The 18793-nt window shown below is 50.9% G+C and overlaps 1 protein-coding gene across 2 annotated transcripts; it reads left to right on the plus strand.

Moving 5' to 3' along the window:
- The first annotated feature begins 1169 nt into the window (after positions 1–1169).
- TMPRSS5 (transmembrane serine protease 5) lies at positions 1170–18381 on the plus strand. Of its 2 annotated transcripts, XM_038380699.2 has the most exons (13): positions 1170–1306; positions 2869–2992; positions 4090–4197; positions 4811–4933; positions 6448–6583; positions 8178–8291; positions 9193–9236; positions 10437–10599; positions 10718–10896; positions 11429–11527; positions 11914–12056; positions 13787–13939; positions 15172–18381. In XM_038380699.2, the coding sequence occupies exons 1-13, from the start codon at positions 1304–1306 to the stop codon at positions 15178–15180; spliced, it is 1398 nt and encodes a 465-aa protein (XP_038236627.1). In that variant the 5' UTR covers positions 1170–1303; the 3' UTR covers positions 15181–18381. The 2 variants fall into 2 exon arrangements, with proteins under 2 accessions (XP_038236627.1, XP_038236633.1); XM_038380705.2 differs by lacking the exons at positions 1170–1306; positions 2869–2992; positions 4090–4197; positions 4811–4933 and having other exon boundaries at positions 6438–6583.
- The last annotated feature ends 412 nt before the right edge of the window (positions 18382–18793 follow it).

Here is an 18793-nt window from a genome sequence, read left to right on the forward strand (position 1 = left end):
TCTTGGCTGTGAACACAGGGATGACACAGGCAGCCAGTGTGCTATCTCAGTCACGGACCTGTGCAAGTGTATGGGGGGAATGGGGGTCCCAAGGATCTTACCACAGTACCCCAGCCCTGTCTGTGGACACAGAGACCATGATGGTAGGAAGGAAGATGGTGCAAAGGGATAGAAAACCCTAGGATCAGTGCAAAGGATCCTGCTGGTAATCACAACCATTTCTGTAGCAAATGGCCTCATTCTTTCCCGCCCCCTGAGCCAGGCAGGTTCAAGAAAACCCCTTGTCAAACCATTAGATGAGGCCCCTTCAGGCTGCGAGGCCCAAGAGGGGCTGGCTGACTTTGGGGGAAGAAAGAGACAATGGAAATGGCCTTGTAGCATGTGACAGCTGGCCCCCAGGACAGCTATGCACCAGGGCCACACAATATCACGCTCTGCGGCTGCTGTGAAACCTGCCCAAGACATGGCTCCAGATGTGCCGTCTTAACTGAGGCAGCACTCCTGGAGTTTTTGCCAGCAACCTGACCAGAACAGAAATTGCTGGGAGTTGTTGATCCAGAGTTAATACCACCACGTGCCCTTGGCGCTGGTGCCACAGGACTCAGGAAAGAGGATCCAATCTTCCTAAATGATGGATGAACTGAACCCTAGGGGCTAGGATAGGCTGCAGCTGATCTTGCTCTCTATTTATCACCTCTTGCTCTCTCTATTTGTCAACTGGAATAGTATGGCTGCACTGCAGGTAAGTCTTGTCCAAACAGAATCAAAATGAACCAGAGGGCTGAGATCGGAAACATTTCAACAAAGGCTAATAATAATAATGCATCCGATGAAGTGAGCTGTAGCTCACGAAAGCTTATGCTCTAATAAATTTGTTAGTCTCTAAGGTGCCACAAGTACTGCTTTTAATATTGCTCTGTCGCTTTCAACCCTCAATCCAGCGGAGTGACAGAGTTTCCCTGTGGGGCGCCCCGAGAGTGGCATGCTTTTTGGGCAAGGGGAGGAGGGTGGGGCGTTGCTAAGCGACTGCCCCCTTATCTATTACAGGCACCAATTAGCAGACTGTAGAGAGGTGGGCAAACCAGTCTGGCAGCCTCCTGACTTCTCTGGGAAAACAACAGCTCTATTCACTGTGACACCATAGCCGCTGGCTGTGTCTAGCCCATGCATGTGTGTGTGGTGTGAAACCCAGGCTATTTAACGGGAGGCCCGGGTGCTATGCGTCTGTCAGAGAGCAACCGCTGACCCCATGGAGCAGTGATGGTGAATTAGCCGCCTGCTCTCACCCCTGAGTGCCGCTGTCATGGTAAGGAGCTTTTCCCTCCTGCACGACCAGGCACTGTCTGGTGGTGCACAGCCTGGAGCTAAGAGGGCCTGCAGTTTGGTATGGAAGTGGTGAGCTCTGTGGGTTCCTTTAATGCACTTTTTCTTTCTGAGCCTCTCTCCACCCCCCCAAAAAGCACCATGCTCTAAAAACTCCACGGCCCAACTGTGCCACAACAACCGTTTTTCTCCATATCCAGTACATTAAAAGCCAGGGCCGGCGTTAGAGGGTAGCAAGCAGGGCAATTGCCCAGGGCCCCACCCCAGCTAAGTTGCTTCAGCTTCAGGCCCGTGCGGCAGGGTTCAGACTTCAGTCCCATGTGGTGGGGGTTGGGCTTTCTTCCCGGGGCCCCAACGCCTCTAACGCCAGCTCTGGTTTATTTTGGCAGACCCCCCGAAACCTGCTTGTGGGCCCCCCCCCGGAGGCCTTGGACACGTGGTTGAGAACCTCTGCGCTAGAGGATCTAATACGCTCTGACATTCGCATCCGATTGTTCCAGCAAATGGGAGGGAGGAATTGTGGGTTGGAAACTAGTGAAGAGCCTGTGACTGAAGAAGCAAATGGAAAGCTAAGAAATTGAACGTTGGGCTCTTCAGCAGGCATCAGATTTGTGTGTGTATGTGTGCACGCACGCAGGAAGTGCCCCACTCAGATTGCTGGATAAAGTAGCTTGTTTTCTTAGGTCTTCTTACAGTGCTTTGGAGTGCCCTATAGCACAGCTTGTGGAGGACAGCCTCAGGCTGTCCAGCACGGCAGCTGGTGGAAAACATTTCATGACAACATTTTTTGAGCAAAATGAGCATTTTCATGGAAACTCTTTGTTTTGGTCAAAATCGTTTTTTGAAGAAAACCTAGGATGTTTTCAGTCTTGGGGGGAGGGCAGTTGTTTTGTTTCCTCCATTTTTCTCCCCAGGAGGTTAATGTCGTTTCATTTAAAAAAAAAAAACTTGAAAAAATTTGGTGAACATTTTTGAAATGAAATGAAAATTTTTTGTTGCTTTTGAATTTCCCGCCAGAGATTTCCCCCTGTGTATTGACCGGCTGTACCCAGCCTACACAGGGCTGCCAGGGGAGTGCTCTGTTCTCCCATCCTGCCCCCTAGGACTTGGGATCTCACCCCCAATATCTCAGGCTTCCACTGAGAACAAAGGGAATGGCTGTTTCCAAACTGCTCTGGCTTTATGCCTCCCCTCTGGGCTGAGCTGGGACCGGATCCCGGCTCTTGAGCCAGGGATTCCATCTTCTCAGTTCAGAACCCCATTGGTGGAGCTCCCTCTCCGAACATGTCCACTAGGATCCCTTCTCTAAGGCCTATTGTGAGGTTTTCATTGACCACTTGGAGACAGCAGGACAGTTGGACACTGGGGCCTGCAGAATAGGGACTTTGTGGTTGGTTCGACAGGGGAATAGGGTGCATTGGCTATTTACCTGTCTATCCAAGTGGATTTTCAGATCTGGACCTCCACCAGTGCATTTTGGGCCATTCCCCTGATTACTTCCCTATGGCCCCAGATTTGTACAGATCTTTGTTTCTTTCTCTCTAGAGTCTTGGACCAGTTGCCCAGTTCCCCATTGACCTTCATAGCCCTCGGGATGCTGGCCAAAGCCAGGGGGCCAAGACAACAGAGCCAAGAGACATGGGAAGGACTCAGACTTCAGCAGGACGTGGTGAGCTATTGATGGGGATGGGGCATCTGGGGCAGCATGAGGCATAAGGGGTTTCTCTGCTGCGCCTGGCACCCACAGAACACATAGGACGCAGAGCAGGCCAGGACTGGCACCCCCACAACACCTGCTTACATCAAGGTGGCTGCATTGACCTCGTCTAGGAGATGAGCTGTCAGAGACTGAGTGGCCTCACGTGGGAATTCCACACTGACGGGAATCTCGGGCAGCTGTCCGTGCTCACCCCAGAACTGGCAGAAGCTGAGGCTGCTTTCTTTGCCATGCCCGGGGCTGCACTCTCAGTGTCGACAGGCCCTAACCCTCACCTCCCTTTGGAAAGGAAAATACCCTCCTGAGCCTGAAAAATCATTCCACTCCTCCCTCACTTCAGCAACCCCGAGTGTCCAGGGCCTAGAGAGCCCTGCATGGAGGGTGCTGGGGTAGCCGTGCGGGTTGTTATCGTCGTCTGCCCCCTCCCCACATCTCCTGGAGAAGGTCACTGGGAATTGCCTCTTGTCAGAGGTGTCCAACCAGCCAGTCTACTCTGCATTGCTAAATGCGGCCAAGTGGGACAGTTTCTCCAGTGTGCCGATCTGAAGATCACATGCTCTTCACAAGCGTTTGCACTGTGCAGCACCTCTTGTGCTCATGTAAATGACTCAGAGCCTCCCTTGTGAGCTATAGATGCTGCAGTTGTTGCCTCTCCAGAGACGCAGCCAGCTATTAGTAAGTTGGTAGGTTGCCTGGTCCCACTAGCCTGGCTTCTTTAATTGAAAGGAGCCTGCTGCTTCTGTGCCTTTGACTGTGTTTTCTGGCCAGATGGAAGATGTACAGGGGAAGGATCCCTTCTTAGTTCTCATGTTTTCACCCTGGGAAGTCCTTGTTAGGGACTGAGACCCGCTGCCCCATCCTGGGCACTAACCTTGGCGCATGGTGGACCACTGGGCTTATCCTCATAGGAAGAGAGGAGAGTTTGTGGTGAGCTAGGGAGTTTACAAGGGGCTAGATAGGGCCCCAGACTGTGCCACAGATGAGAAGACAATGAGATCCAGAACTTGTTCAGTATCCATTCTCCCTCCCCCTCTCTCTGTTTTTTAAAGATTCTTCCAACACGTCCCTGGAAAACCTCTACCCCAACAAGAGATGCCTCCTGCTGCTTGGGGCCATCGGGTTGCTGGCAGGGGCAGCCATTGGGATGTGGCTTCTAGGTCTGTATCTCCTGGGGAATTCCTCACCTCTCACAAAACCGCCCTTAGCAGTGGCCAAAATGGAGAGCTGGGCTTTGGGGTCATGCAAGTGACAAGCAAATTGTCACCAGGGTCCCGGGACCACAGACACTAGGCATGAGAAAGCCCAGCTGCAAAGCCCAGGAAGCGAGAGTACAGGAGGCTGCGTGGTGCTGTAGGCACTGGAATGGGTTCTAGTCCTGGTCTGTCATGACCAGCTGTGTGACCCTGGCCAAGTTCCTTCCCCTCGCTGAGCCTGTTGTCCCTCCCACCCTGTGTCTGTCTTGTCTGCTTCAATGTAAGCTCTTCGCAGCAGGGACCGTCTCTCACTGTGTGTTTGTGCAGCACCTTGCACGGTGGCGGTCTGAGCTTAGTTGGGCCTCCAAGTGCTATTGTAGTGCAAATAATAGATCAGCCTCAGAATAACTGAAATCAACTGGAATCTCTCCATTGACTTCAGCAGGCTTTGGATCAAGCCCTAAGGGTATATCTAACCCCCTCGGGGCCAGTGCAGGGTTGTTCCCCACAACGTGTGCTCTGGGGCCTTGTCTAGTCTGTTCAATCACATCTCAGTTCTCTGCACTTTCTTCTGAAGTGAAATTCCTGACAGCGCCTCTGTCGGACCAGGATTCCAGCCCTCTGCAGGACATGGAGTCGATCCCGATCTGCAGAGACACTGGGGAAGACGAGCCCATTGTCACCAGGGCTCCCAGGAGAGGTTTGAGATCTTTACTCCCCACACCCCTTCTCTCCTTGCTGCCAGGATCCCTGTGGAGTGGATGCGTCACTTAGTGCCTTCAGCAGGACCTTTCACTCACAGTGATCTGTCTGTCTGAGGACAAGGAGATTTTCCTTCCTCAAGATCCAAAGCAAAGCAAAGCATGAGGCTGTCTCTATGCCTTTGCCCGCCCCTTTCTCGTTGTCAGGACAGACCAGAAAGTTCCCCCACGTTCTGTTTTTCTCCTTGAGTTTTGCAGTGAAAAGCCAGGCCTCGGCCTCCCTCTTCACTCCCTGGAGGATGTTCGCAATCTCTGGGGCTGTGGCATCACAGTAGCAACCTGACAGCTGAGCCCAGTGGTTAAAGGGGAGCGAAGCAGGAGATGGAGGAGCGGGGGTGGGGTGGGGAGGAACGAGTGGGGGGACTTGCTGCTTACCCAAGCCAGGGAGAAGAGGGGGAGCTCTCTCACTGTTCTGAGCAGGGAGCTGGACCCCTCCTTACTGACCCCCTGATTCTGACTCCCCCAAAGTGGGGGCTGAGCAGATTGTGAGTTGTGGTTCCAATGATGGTGTAAATGACTTTCCCTCGCCTCCTACTGTCTAGGGCTCAGCGTTAGCCCTCCTCACCCATCTCCTGAGGTCGCCACAGATCAGTGTGTCTGGGCCCTGTTCGGCTGGGGGTTTCCCCTCTCGCAAGCAAAGGCGAGGTGACAACAACCTCTTTCCGCACTGGTTGTTCGGTGCGGGTGCATCAGTGCTCCAAACATGTCCCCCTTCCTGTTCTCCTGTTCTTCCCCCTTTTCCAACCCTCACACCCAAGAGGTAACCTCTGCCCGTTTTAATCCCACCTGAAACTAGCCCTTGGGATGGGGCGTGTCACAAAGTCACCAGTTTACAGCAATGGAGTTTTAATCAAGTCCCTGAGATACTAATTGCAGGTTGAATGCAGGAGACTGTGGTTCACTGGACTGGGTATAGGACAGGCAGTGGGTTCTCTGCTTGCCTCCAGCACAATCGCTCTCTGACACCAAGCTCGGCCTGCCTCTACAATGGGGATAGTGTTAATGGTGCTATTTAAAGTGCTTAGAGATCTCTAAGCGGAAAGTGCTATGTAAATAGCAAGTATCTCGGATTCAGCCTCTAACTAATTTTGCAGCTGTTATTTCACTCAAACAAGCTCTGCTCAGCTTATTGCCTTTAAACCCAAGGTCCCCAAAGTTCTTTGCTTTTGTGACACTGGAGTGATGATGAAGCAAAGGGGAAGCTTGCAAGCCCCCTCTGCATAGCACTACCCAGAATGCTTTACCAGTACCCAGCAGTGCCACCCCCTGAGCCCGGGGAACACACGGAAAGGTCCAGGGGTGGTTTGCAATAGCCCCAAAGGTTTTCTGGGGCACTTTGCAGAGCCAGACTTGGGGATGGGTTTGTCCCTCGTTAGTCACCAGGACTTTACTGTGTTTGCAAAGAGCTGGTTGCAAGGAAGCTTGCAGGACGTTTTTAATAAAATGGTTTTAGTATCTTTCAGAATAAACACGGGAAACTTCTTGTTGGAAGTGCAGGTGGAAGGCAGGCCTGGCTGGCTCCTGGCATGTCACGAGCGGTGGAATCTCTCCCTGGGGACTCTGATCTGTAGGCAGCTGGGATATCTCCAGTAAGTGATGCTCCTCTCAGCATAGACACAGTCAGCCAGTCTCAGGTACAGGGATTTGATTTGCCATTTTTATGAATATGTTGCAGGAAGTAATGTGATGAGAGCACAAGGCTGGGAGCCAGGGACCATAGAGTTACTGATATTTATTTGCATTACTCTGGGTCCTAGATTCAACTGAGAATGGTGTCCCATTATGCTAGTGCCATTTCTCACCCTTTTTCTATTTTGCCACTGGAAAAGGGAGGAAACCCTCGAAATCAAATCATTTGGGGGTTGGAATTTTCACTGCAAAATTTAAATTTTTTCACCAGATATTTTTTTTTAAAATGAAAAAATTTCCTGTGGGGAAAAAACAATCTGCATTTTTTGACCCATGCTAGATGTACTGTAGCTTGGGTTTATTTCCCGAGACTTTTATAGCAGCTTCCCAAGCTTACAGAATCATGGACTGTGGAATTATCTTTCCATCGGCTTCCCTGGAAATTGGGTTAAGCCTTTATATCATTGCTGTCTATAGAGTCACTCCCAGATATAATGTTACTGTTCTCTTATCCACTGCTGTTCTGTGGCTGTGCATTTCCCCTGAACATCCCCATAGAGATGAGGAGGATGGTTTTCTGGCATAAATGAGAAACAGGACTCCTGGGTTTTATTCTACCTCCTCTACTCCCTTGTGAACTCTTTTCTCTGTGCCTCATTTCCCCATCTTTCAAACAAGGATCATAATATTCACCTGTTTCCCAAGTGAGGATGAACTCGTTCATGTTTGGAGCGTGTTTTGAGATCCTCACTTGGAAGGCATTAGCAAAGGACACAGTATTGTTACTGTCTCCTGTTGTACTCATATGCTGTCTACATTGCAAGGCTAGCAAAGTGATGGTAGCATCTGAAAATATACTTTAGTGATCCAAGCAAACCTATTTCCTGATTTTGGGGTTAGAATGTAAAGTAAGGGCCGGGGTGTATGTTCATTTGCAATATTATTATTTAGCCACTAGATGTCCCTGTGTGCTGTACTTGTGGCACCTTAGAGACTAACAAATTTATTAGAGCATAAGCTTTCGTGAGCTACAGCTCACTTCATCGGATAATGCATCCGATGAAGTGAGCTGTAGCTCACGAAAGCTTATGCTCTAATAAATTTGTTAGTCTCTAAGGTGCCACAAGTACTCCTTTTCTTTTTGCGAATACAGACTAACACGGCTGCTACTCTGAAACCTGTGTGCTGTGCAGTTTCAAAAAGGGGCCTTGCCCCTGGTTAATGAGAGAGACAAAACTGGAACTCAAGTTGCGTGCGTGGAAGCCTGTTTTTTTTGTGTCTGTAGTTGGTAGCCCTCCTGTTTAAGCACCATGATTCCATGAAACATGACAGGGTAAAGGTTTCGTCCTCCCAGTGTGTGATGGCTATTATATTTAGCCCTTTCGTCTCTGTGTGAGCAGTGGCCAGAATTAGCATGTAGAAACTAGAGTACAGTGGTTCTGTGCAGAAGCGAGGAAGAAAGTGACCATAACAACATTGTCATGTCAGAGGCACAGGTGAGCTCTCTGATCTCTCGCTGTGTTTAGGTGATAACATTTGCTGTTGCTTCTGCAGACTCGCCCATCACAAAGGAGTGAACCTGACAGATGTCAAGGTGAATGATACGCAAGAGTTTGTTCAGATTGTGCTCAACCAGAAGAGCAGCATTGAAGACATGTGGCAGGTCAGGTGGGTGACGGAGCTGGGGAGAGCAGGACTGGCATTGCGGGGACTGAACAGAAGGTCCTTTCATGGATGTATTGTCTGAGAAAAAGTCTCCGTGTTTCTGGAGGTGACTACCAGGCTCTGCACAGCTGGCATTGACTCAGATCCGCAAATATGGAGGGAGGGAGAAAATCTGAACTGGCAACTAAATGATGCCAAATGGGAAGGCAAATAGTACAGTGACTGCACTGGCAGGAGCCACAACTGCAGGGAGGGTCACAGTGTTGGGTGCTTTGGTCAGCCACTAAAATAGGACTTAAGCCAGTTTGATAGTTACGCAGCGGGGATGTCTGTGCTGCACTCAGCACGTGTGGGCATATCTGAGCTAGCTTTGTTCTAGCTAGGGCGAGTACCTATAGCAGCAAAGTTTTGGCAGTGCAGATTTCAGCACAGACTAGCCACCAGAATAATGACCCTGGGTCGTAGATGGGCTGGCACAGTCTGTGCCTCATGGCTAATGGTACCTGAAGTAGTTACACATGTCTACACATGCTGAAATCGCACCTCTGATTGCAGAGCAGAGATACCCTCAGTGCCAATAGGGTAGCTGACTTACAGACCTTTAGACAGGCCTGCTAGCCCGCTTAGAACAACTCTGCTTTGTTGCCGCAGCACCACAACCTCTATTGTTGCACGTGAGCTTTCTGCCGTGCACCAGCTCGTGTTTGCAAAGTGCTGTGAAGGTGAAAAGCCTTCCATGGGCGTGATGATTATTCCTATCAGAATCCACTTTCTGGGCATCCTGGGTGAATCTGGCTGGTTGCCATTCCTAGGCGGGCCACCCCGTGATGGGCCATCTCTGTGTTTCATGGCTGCAGACTTCTGGGAGAACTTTATTTTGAACCCTGATTTTATTCTTGTGCAGGAGCAGCTGTGCTTCAGGGAGAATTGTGGCTCTGAAATGCTCCGGTAAGTGCTTTAGCCCTGTGCCCATATTGCACTGAAGTCTCTTGCATTCCTTGTGCTATTATAGACCCTCTGTTAATTAGCAAAAGCCCCAGGTCGGCCAGACACTGAGTGCCCTGCACTCAGTATGGCCCTGGCGTTCGTTTGCAAAGCCTGTGTCATTCTTCACAGAGTGGTTTTCACCAATCCAGCAGCCTCCGTGTTGGGTGGTCTGCAGCAGCAGCATTATTCAGTGAGGCAACTCCAGCACTCTTGAGCAACCTGCAGTAACAAGCCAGCACAAACCAGCTTGTCTGGGTGGGAGGAAGATTTAGCTTCCCAGCGGGCTGAGTAGCAAAAGAAAAAAGGATGGTTCTGAAGCCCCTGGAGCAGCCCCTTTGTCCATGTGATTTCATAGCTGGGGTCTGCCTGCAGTGGCAGCAGCAACATGACCATCAGCTCCCAAATCCCTCCTGTCCATATGGCATTGCTACTGTGTAATTAACAGCATGTGCAATGAATGCCCCCTTCCCAATATCTAAAATCCTAATGGTCTCATCAGCCCCTTCTGTCAGAGAAGGAAGCTGTGGCCCTGAACTCTCCCCCTGAGGCCCAGGGCTATTGCCGGGCAAGAGGCAAGCCCAGAGAAGGCCCAGGTGGAGAGGTACGACTCCTGCCTTCCCCGCTGTTCTCTCTTGCTCCCTCTCCACTCTGGCTTAGTGGTGCTAGCTGGGAGACATTTCATACAGGGAGGAGATTGGTTTAGGTCACTGGGTGGGAAGACAGAGGTCCTGGAACTAGCTCGGAGCACACAGAAGGTGTTAGAGTGGGTTTCTCTGTGTTATTTCACACGGGGAACAGCACAGGTGGCAAAAGAAAGGGAGAAAGCTGGGGCCACCCTGAATCCCTGACATCCTGTGGGGGGTGAGCCAGGGACGTCAGTGGGCCACAGCCAGGAAGCAGGAGCATGCCTGGGGAATGACTCCTGTCGGCTGTTCCCCTCTCTGTTGCCTTGTTTTCCCTTTCTTGTCTCCCATTTCCTGACTCTTTGTTCTCCTGCTCTTCTCCCCCAGCCTTGGTGTTCAAAGACCTTCCCTCTCTCCCTTTGGCCCCAAGGCAAAGCTCCGCTCAGTGGTTTCTCAGACACCCTTTGCTGCCCATCCCTCCTCTACTCCCAGTTGAGGTGTTTGGGGGCACCAGGTTAATGTTTCTCCCCCTTTGCAGAGTGTGGCATGCGCTCCAGGGCGGCCCGGATCGTGGGCGGAAGCGACGCCCTGTTGGGACGTTGGCCGTGGCAAGTCAGCCTATACCTCAACTCCAAACACGTCTGTGGAGGCTCTGTAGTGGCACGCGACTGGATCGTCACGGCTGCTCACTGCGTGCACAAGTGAGTCTGGAAATGGCAGAGCTGGAGGCCGTTCCCTCAGCCGGGGAAGGAGTGGGGAATTGGCCACCCCAGCAATACTCCATCCCTAGAGAAACAGGTGGGCCATGTCTCTGCTCAGTTACAGGCAGCCTCAGGTCTCCAGCTGGCTGGTCTTTGCCGGGATGATCGCTCATGTGTCAGTCCAACAGCAGGCTGGGACGGCGGTGGAGAAAATCATCTACCACCCCCGCTATGACGACAGGAGTCACGACTATGACATTGCACTGATGAAACTCACAGCACCCTTGAACTTCTCCGGTGAGACCCTACTCTTCAGATATCTCCCCCTGGGAGGGGGCGGGGGATCCCCACAGAGCAGCCCCATGGCTTCCATTCACAAGGGAGCCACCCACCAACGGTCTGATTCCCACACTGGTGGCCTGTGTCGATCCCAGGGGCAGTGCCAGAACGGGGGTTGGTCCAGCTATGGAGAGAGGGGGCAAAAGAGAGAAAGCTTTCCCCAGGCAAGCCCCGGGGCCTCTGCTGATGGCACATGGGACAGAACGCTTGCAAGAGCTTGTCTCCCAAGGATGCAGTGAAATAAGTGGGTAGATTTTCTAAAGAGCTGGGATTTGACTGTAAAAGTCACAGTGGGAGCCGAGCTCTTTGGAGAATCTGGCCCCTGGAGCCAGAAGGAGAGGAGCTGCAAGGGTGTTTCGCTTGCACTTCTCAGGACTAGATCATCCCTGCTCACTCCAGGCTGACTGCTCCTGGGAGCCACTCTCGATTTGTGTGTGCTGGGAGGGGCATCCCAAGCTGGTGGTGCTCTCACACGTGGCTCTCTCCCCAGATGCCGTCCGTGCAGTGTGTTTACCACTGTACCATCAGGATTTCCCCCACGGCACCCACTGCTGGATCTCTGGCTGGGGCTACACCAGACCTGAACATGGTGAGCAGCTCCAGGAGGCATGGAAAGCTCTCTTGTAGCTCCCTTTTGAAATGAAGACGACGAAGGCAGCATCTCACTGAGGGGATGTTTGAGTCCAGAGGAGAGTATTGAATTCTGATCTGCAAACCTCCTGCAGTCCTCAGTCCCAACCCGCAGCCCTTGCTGCTATTGCAGCCTGGGGCTCCTTGCACACCCACAGCTCTGCTGATACCCCCAATCCCCACTGCTATTCCAATGACTCCTCTCCTCCTCCCAACACCAGAGCCCTGGAGATGAAGAGTATCTTAATGCTCCATGTCCCACTGTGCCTTGAGTGCAAACCCCAGCATCTAGCCACCAGGGCTAGATTGGTTAAACTGTCTCTCATTTGTTTTCCTCACATCCAGTTCATATTGCTGAGATGCTGAAGGAAGCTATTGTTCCCTTAATCAGCACCAAGAAATGCAACAGCTCCTGCATGTACTCTGGTGAGCTCACCCCCAGGATGCTGTGTGCCGGCTACCTGGACGGGAAAGTAGATGCCTGCCAGGTGAGAGCAGGGAGAAAACAACCCCTGTTGTTACTAGGCTGTGGGGGATCGGGTCCTTTCCCCCACTGAGGAGTAATGTGATGCTGCTTACCATGGGCTGGATCCCACACGGTGTCTATCACATACATGAAAATGGGGAAGAGGGTGGGAAATGTGGCTCCCCATCTAAATGAAGAGGGGCCCCCCCTCTAGCCCCTTCCTGGAGAGGGCATGGCAGGAGCATGCTCAGGCCTCGTGCGGCACAAGGAGGGCATGGCAGGGCAGAGGTGTGTGAAGGGTGAGGTGGGACGGTTTTAGGGGCAGTGCAGGGGCACGTTGGGGGTGTGCTGGTGCCCTGTGCAGAAATAGTGAGAGGCTGTGCATGTCAGGGCGGGGGCATGATGGGGTTTGATCAGGCCCTCCATCGAACCAGGGAGGGTGTGTCAGAGGTGGGAAGGGGGGCATGGCAGGGGTGTGCATGGAGCTAATGCACAGGCCCCCTTCATCCTGGGGAACAGCGAGTCCCTAGAATATAGAAGTTCAGCCATCGCCATGGTTTAGGTTAATGCTCCTTTATACAGAGAGGGCAGCTGCCCAGCCGCCCCACTGCGCCAGCGTACCAAGCTGCAGCGAGCATGCTTTTTCTCTTTCACTTGAAAGTTATAAATCCCACCTCCTTAGCAGCTGCCCTTAGTGAAGGACGATGCAGGATCAATTCACACCCCATGCCCTCCATCCTCCGCTTATAGTCCTTTGGCTTTAGGACAGATAGCCACAGCTGCACATCCTGTAATCAGAAGCAAATGTTGCTTAAGATGGACAACTGCATTATTGTTGATTACAGGCATTTAGCCCCGTCTTCTCCACTGCCACTACTCCCAGCTGGAGACAGGCATTGAATGAGCAGATCGTTGGTGTGAAGCTATACAGCAGCTCCTTAAGGGGAACTAGGCCCAGAGTCACAAATGGATTGAGGCACCTAACTCCTGTGGATTTGGATAGGAGTTAGCTATCTAACTCCATTTGCTCACCTGGGCCTTCGAGAGCAGCATCTTTGGTCCGTTAGTTAGGGATGCATCAGGCCAGGAAAAACCACATACAACAAAGATAGCCTCCGGCTGTTGGGTTTCATTCCTGTGCTGTGTTACTGCACCCCTGGGCATCAATGAAGCAGTGCAGAGAAAGAACCCTCCACAGGACCCAGTACCCTTCTGCAAGCTGTCTGCAAATCCCAGCTTCTGCTCCTTGAGCACCTTCTGGCAGCATCTTCCCCCAGGGATGAAGGGGCCCTACACAGCATGGTTCAATTCTCTTCCTGCTGCAACATGGCTGCCTAAACAGGAGGGAGGAAGAGCACCGTGGAAAGTCCTGTACAGTATTTTGGCCCAGATTCACAAAGGTATTTTGCTGCTTAACTCTCATTTATTTAAACGCCTTTGAAGATCTGGAGCTGTGTCACCAGGATGCATAGATTGAAAATGGCCAGTAAAGTGCTTTGAGATCCTCTGACTGAGGGAAAGGGAGAGAGGAAAATCTTGAGAACTAAAGCGATGTAACAGAGCTGGGATTTAGCAATCTTCATGCCAAGGGGACGTACTAGCAGCAGGCAACTCAGCTATGCCCCTTGCTGCATTTCAGCCTCTCACAAAGCTGACAGGGCCCACAGGGCAGGAGCAGCCCTATGGTGCATAATCCCACCTGCTAGCTTCACAGAAGCACTGCCCCACCATGACACTTGCTCTGTCTTGCAGGGAGACAGTGGGGGGCCGCTGGTTTGCCAAGATGAGCTCACCTGGCGCTTAGTGGGCATTGTGAGTTGGGGCACGGGGTGTGCTGAACCCAACTACCCTGGGGTTTACACCAAGGTGGCTGAATTCCTGGACTGGATTTATCATATCATCGAGGTAATGGGAGCAAATAGACAAAGGCCTGGGTATACCTCCAAGGAGATGCTAGAACAGAGCAGGGTGTTGGTTCATCAGCTTTGTCAGCCTGGCTATCACCCAACACTTAAGAACCTGCCTGTTTGGTCAACACTGCCCAATGGGAAAATTCCTTCCTGAACCCTGTGACAATATTGCTCTGCAGGAGACATTTATAGGAGGATGGGAATGGAGGTGGGTTTTAAAATACCCCTGCCATTATAGATCTAGTGCATCTCCTGAGAGAAAGTCAACAGCTCTGTCCTTTGGAGCAAGAACCTTCCAGAGGAAGGAAATCAGAAACACAAGCTGGCTTCCTCTCCTTTGGATAGCAGAGAGCTGAGAGGCCCAGAGACAGGGCAATCAGCAGCACATGCCCCTAAATACAGAGGGATGTAAAAATACTCCAAAAGGCCCATGGGACCCTGCTCCCTGTGGGAAACGTAGGTGAGACATCTGGGATCTTACAGGCACAAACACCACCAGTGAATCCATACACCACAGCCTGAGCACATCGGTGCTCCTCCAACCAGTTTGGGGTCTTCAGATCTCAGCCTGCCTCCCTCCCCCAGAAAGAGCAAAGGCAGGGGAAGGAGAGTCTTGTTCCTTCTCCAGAGCTGTCAAAAGCAACAAATGCAGAGAGGAACAAGGAACAGAAGCTACAGGGGACATTAGATTAAAGGGGAGACTCTGAGCTTAAAAAAAATGCCTACAACCCCCATTGAGTTTCCTCACATCAATTGTAACTGACAGCAGGGCCTTGTGAAAGTTATTCTCTCACTCACCAGCTCATTGTTGGAAGTTTGTTTACTATATGGGAGGAGAGGCAGAACAAGTCAGTTTCTTTTTTCCATGGTCTGCTTCTAGTCAATATCACAACTGTGCAGCAAACACCCTGCAGTGTGTGAATGCAAGACAGGACAGGGGGAGGTTTTTTGTTTTTAAAAGAAAATTGCCATGAAAAGAGGTCATTTCTCTGATTTTGAATGAAAATATTTCTATTGATCTCAGGTTACATGGAGCTTCAGAGATGACTATCGACCTCCATTTACATTCTTTACTCAAACTCTGCCCCCGCCCCCCACAACCACCCTTATGTAACAGGATTTTATTCTTGCTTCCAAATTAGCAACAGTATTCACCCTTGTGATTTCAGAGAATCTCCCATCTCAGAACATGGAACTGATACAGCTTTTTGTCTGTTCTTTAAACAGAGCCACTAGGAGCAAAGCAAGGGACAGGCTGAAGGAACAGAGCCATCCCCAGGGTGACAAGCCAAGCAAAGAAGAGTCCAGAACAACTTTATCCCCACTATGGAGCTTTGTCCCAGTTAATATGTACTTACAGTGGATCAGCATCAACTGAACAGACTGAGGTAGATGTAAAATCTGCCTGTTAACAAGGCCTATAAGGAGGCAACACCAGCAGCCTGGGTGTGTTCTCTGGTGTAGAATGAGGGGCAGAGTCCCTGTTCTTGCCTGTTGCAGCTAATCCATATTAAACAACTAATGTTTGGTCAAAGGCTGCTACAGTCCTCCTGCTCTAGTACAATGGTTTGGCCCCATGCTGGGGCTGTGCATAATGGGGTTCAAATCTCCCCTTAGCCTGCGTTAAGAAGGACTTTGGACCGATATCAAATGTAATCTTGCTGTCTGTGCCCTGAGGTATGTGGTGCTTCATCTCTCTTGCCTGTGGAAGTTGTTCAACTTTAATTAAATGCTGTTTAGGTCAGTACATTCTTCAGATCCCCTCAGTAGCCCAGTGGTTAGCCTATCAGCTTGGCCTGTGAGAGATGTGGGTTCAAATCTGCCCTGGTGCCTGTATACTCACCATTCTGTAAGAGCGAGGGCCTTGCCCGCTTCCTTCTTGCCTCTTGAAGCTGTTCCACTTTAGTTAAATGGGCTCTGGGCCGGCCCCCCACCTACCCTCACTCTCTAGTCCAGTGGTTCGGATACTCGCCTGGGTTGTAGGAGATCCTGGTTCAAATCCCCCAGCTGTCTGTTCAGCAGGGATTTGCACAGGGATTTCCTGCCTCCTAGGCGACCGTCCTTTAGGGTGGGCCATCCTTGTCCAAAGCCCCTCTCTTTCTTAAGAGGCCGTTGTCTTCTTGGGACGGAGAGGGGATTCGGACAGGGATCGCTCGCCAGTGACTCTCCCCAGGAGGTGGCGGCCCCCAGTTCACACCCCTCAAAAGAGCAGGGGAGTGCCCTGGGGTCTGCCACAACCTGGGCGTGTATCCTGATCACGGTGGACAAGAGTGAGAGGGGGGTTTTACTGTAGAGCAGCATTTCCTCTTTAAAAAAAAGAGCAAGAGGGCCTGCGCCGGGCCTCTTGCTTAGCTAGGAGGGGCCTCCTCTCACCCACCAGAGGCCCTCCTGTCCCGCGGAGCGGGGATGCGAACCAGGGTCAGCCGCAATCCAAGCAAGCACCCTAACCCCCGTACCGTAGAGGGACTTGAGAGCTTAGCTCGCTCCGGTTAATATATAGTTAAAATGGAAGGCTTGAGCGGTAAGAGATTGAGGCGCCCCTCCCGGGGGAATCGGCCCCCAGGGGAGTTGAACCGGCGGCACGCACGTGGCAGGTGAACACCTTAACCCCCGTACCGTAGAGGGCTTGGCAAGCTGCCCTTGCCCCGGTTAATATATAGTTAAAAATGGAAGGCTTGAGCGGTAAGAGATTGAGGCGCCCCTCCCGGGGGAATCGGCCCCCAGGGGAGTTGAACCGGCAGCACGCACGTGGCAGGTGAACACCTTAACCCCCGTACCGTAGAGGGCTTGGCAAGCTGCCCTTGCCCCGGTTAATATATAGTTAAAAATGGAAGGCTTGAGCGGTAAGAGATTGAGGCGCCCCTCCCGGGTGAATCGGCCCCCAGGGGAGTTGAACGGGGAGCACGCACATGGCAGGTGAACACCTTAACCCCCGTACCGTAGAAGGCTTATAGAGTTTCTTTTACTCCAGTTAATATATAGTTAAAGTGGAACGCTTCGGGTGTAAGACATGACAGTGCTATTCCCTTCCCGGGGAAAGGATTTGAACCAGCTCCTTTTTACGTCTTGGGTAAGTACCCAAGCCACAGGACTACAGGGGGGAGGTACACAAAGTTGTTTGCCCAATTTTCATTTAATATTGACTGAATGTGTCCTACCTTGCTCAGAAAGGACTGAGGGAGACCCCACATCCCACTCCCTGCTAGCCGGGGACTTAGGTCATTCACTTGAGAGGTAGGAGATCAACCAAGAGGGAGCATAAAGGGGTTTTGAAGTGGCACCTGCCCTCTTTTAGGGGAAAGCATCCAAACCACTGGACTACAGGGGACTCACAGGGTGGTTGTGGCCCATTGACTATTTAATCATTTAATGACAGTAGCCCACATTCCATAGGAAACACTGAGGGAGGCAGCACCTTGGAATACCTCCTAGCTGAGCATTTAGGCCATTCACTTGATGAAAGAGAGCAAGGGTCAAACCCCTTCTCAGCCAGCATAAAAGCAGATGTGAACCTGAAACCGCTACATTCAGGATGTGCACCCAAACCAGTAGACTACACCGCACTGAGGATTTGTCACACTCACACATTAAAGAGGATACGACTCTGTATGAAGTAGCTACATCTCTGCCCATTGCTGCCTTTATAAATTAGGCCCGTTACTTTGAATTAATGGCATGGAAAGACCTGACTACCCAAAGCGTTAATGAAGAACCCAGCAGTAGCTGAATCAAGTAGCCCTTGCTCAGTATCACTGGCATAATTAGACGGTAGCTAACTGCAGTCTAACTCAACTGCAGCTTTTTCAGAGGTGGCAGCCTGTGTCTCACTGGTATCTTCACTGTGGTGTAGTATAAGCAAGCAGCTCTGGAGAATGTGGGCTACTGTTTGTTTGCTAAGAACAAAAGAAGTGAGAAACTGCTACCAACAGTGGCCTGTTTGAGGCACGTAAATTATCAGCTCACATGGAATCATGCAACAAGTTCAGTATGTTCAAGTGCCCCCTGTCATCCCCGGATGGGTGACAGACAGCACGGGTCATCTCGTCCCTACCATGGTGGTGGTGCTGCCTGCTCCAGAAGCCACTCTCCCCTTTGTGCAGCATGGCTGTGAGAGTGCCCGTGCAACGAGGAGATGCGACTGCAGCAGGGAAGATTTGCTGTGCTCCCATGCATGCAGTTGTGACAGGGACGAGTGGAACAGCCTCGTATCGAACACAGCAGAGACTCTTCTGGGGGGCACAGAAATGTTTCAGCTACCTGCATCTTACTGAGACTATGTGAGTATAGTTCAAAGGGGTGCAGCATTAGACATTCAATAACCCATCATTAGATGTAGGGGTTACATTGAGAGCACACAGCTATACTTTGTTATTCACATGATATATTCATACAAAACAGCCTTTCTACTAAGAGTCATTACTGTTATATAAGGCGTTCACATGGATTGCTACTGAAATTACATGTGTACCATGTGTGGTTTAGGCTTTTGTCTCTGGCCGAGCAGACAACATCAAAAATAGGTTTTATAATTAGGGGGTGGGGATCTTGTCATCTGCATAACTTAATAAAAATAGCAGACAGAAAAAAATGTCTCAAATCAGTCTATTCTACAAATAATGACAAATATTTTGATGCATTATATGGTACAAACAAGCTCTTACTGTCGTGTGACTACAGACTTTTGCTTTAACCAAAGGCAAAAAAGTACAGGAACATGCATAAAACTGATCACCTGGGGCTAAATGTTTCCCAAACTTTCCAAAACAGTACGACTTGTATTTAAAAGACATCTGCCAATTTTGGTCAAAATTAAACTATGCATCTGAATTACGGCCCTTTTTGTGATTTT

Source organism: Dermochelys coriacea, chromosome 22, assembly GCF_009764565.3.
Source record: "Dermochelys coriacea isolate rDerCor1 chromosome 22, rDerCor1.pri.v4, whole genome shotgun sequence".
Classification (NCBI taxonomy): Eukaryota; Metazoa; Chordata; order Testudines; family Dermochelyidae; genus Dermochelys; species Dermochelys coriacea.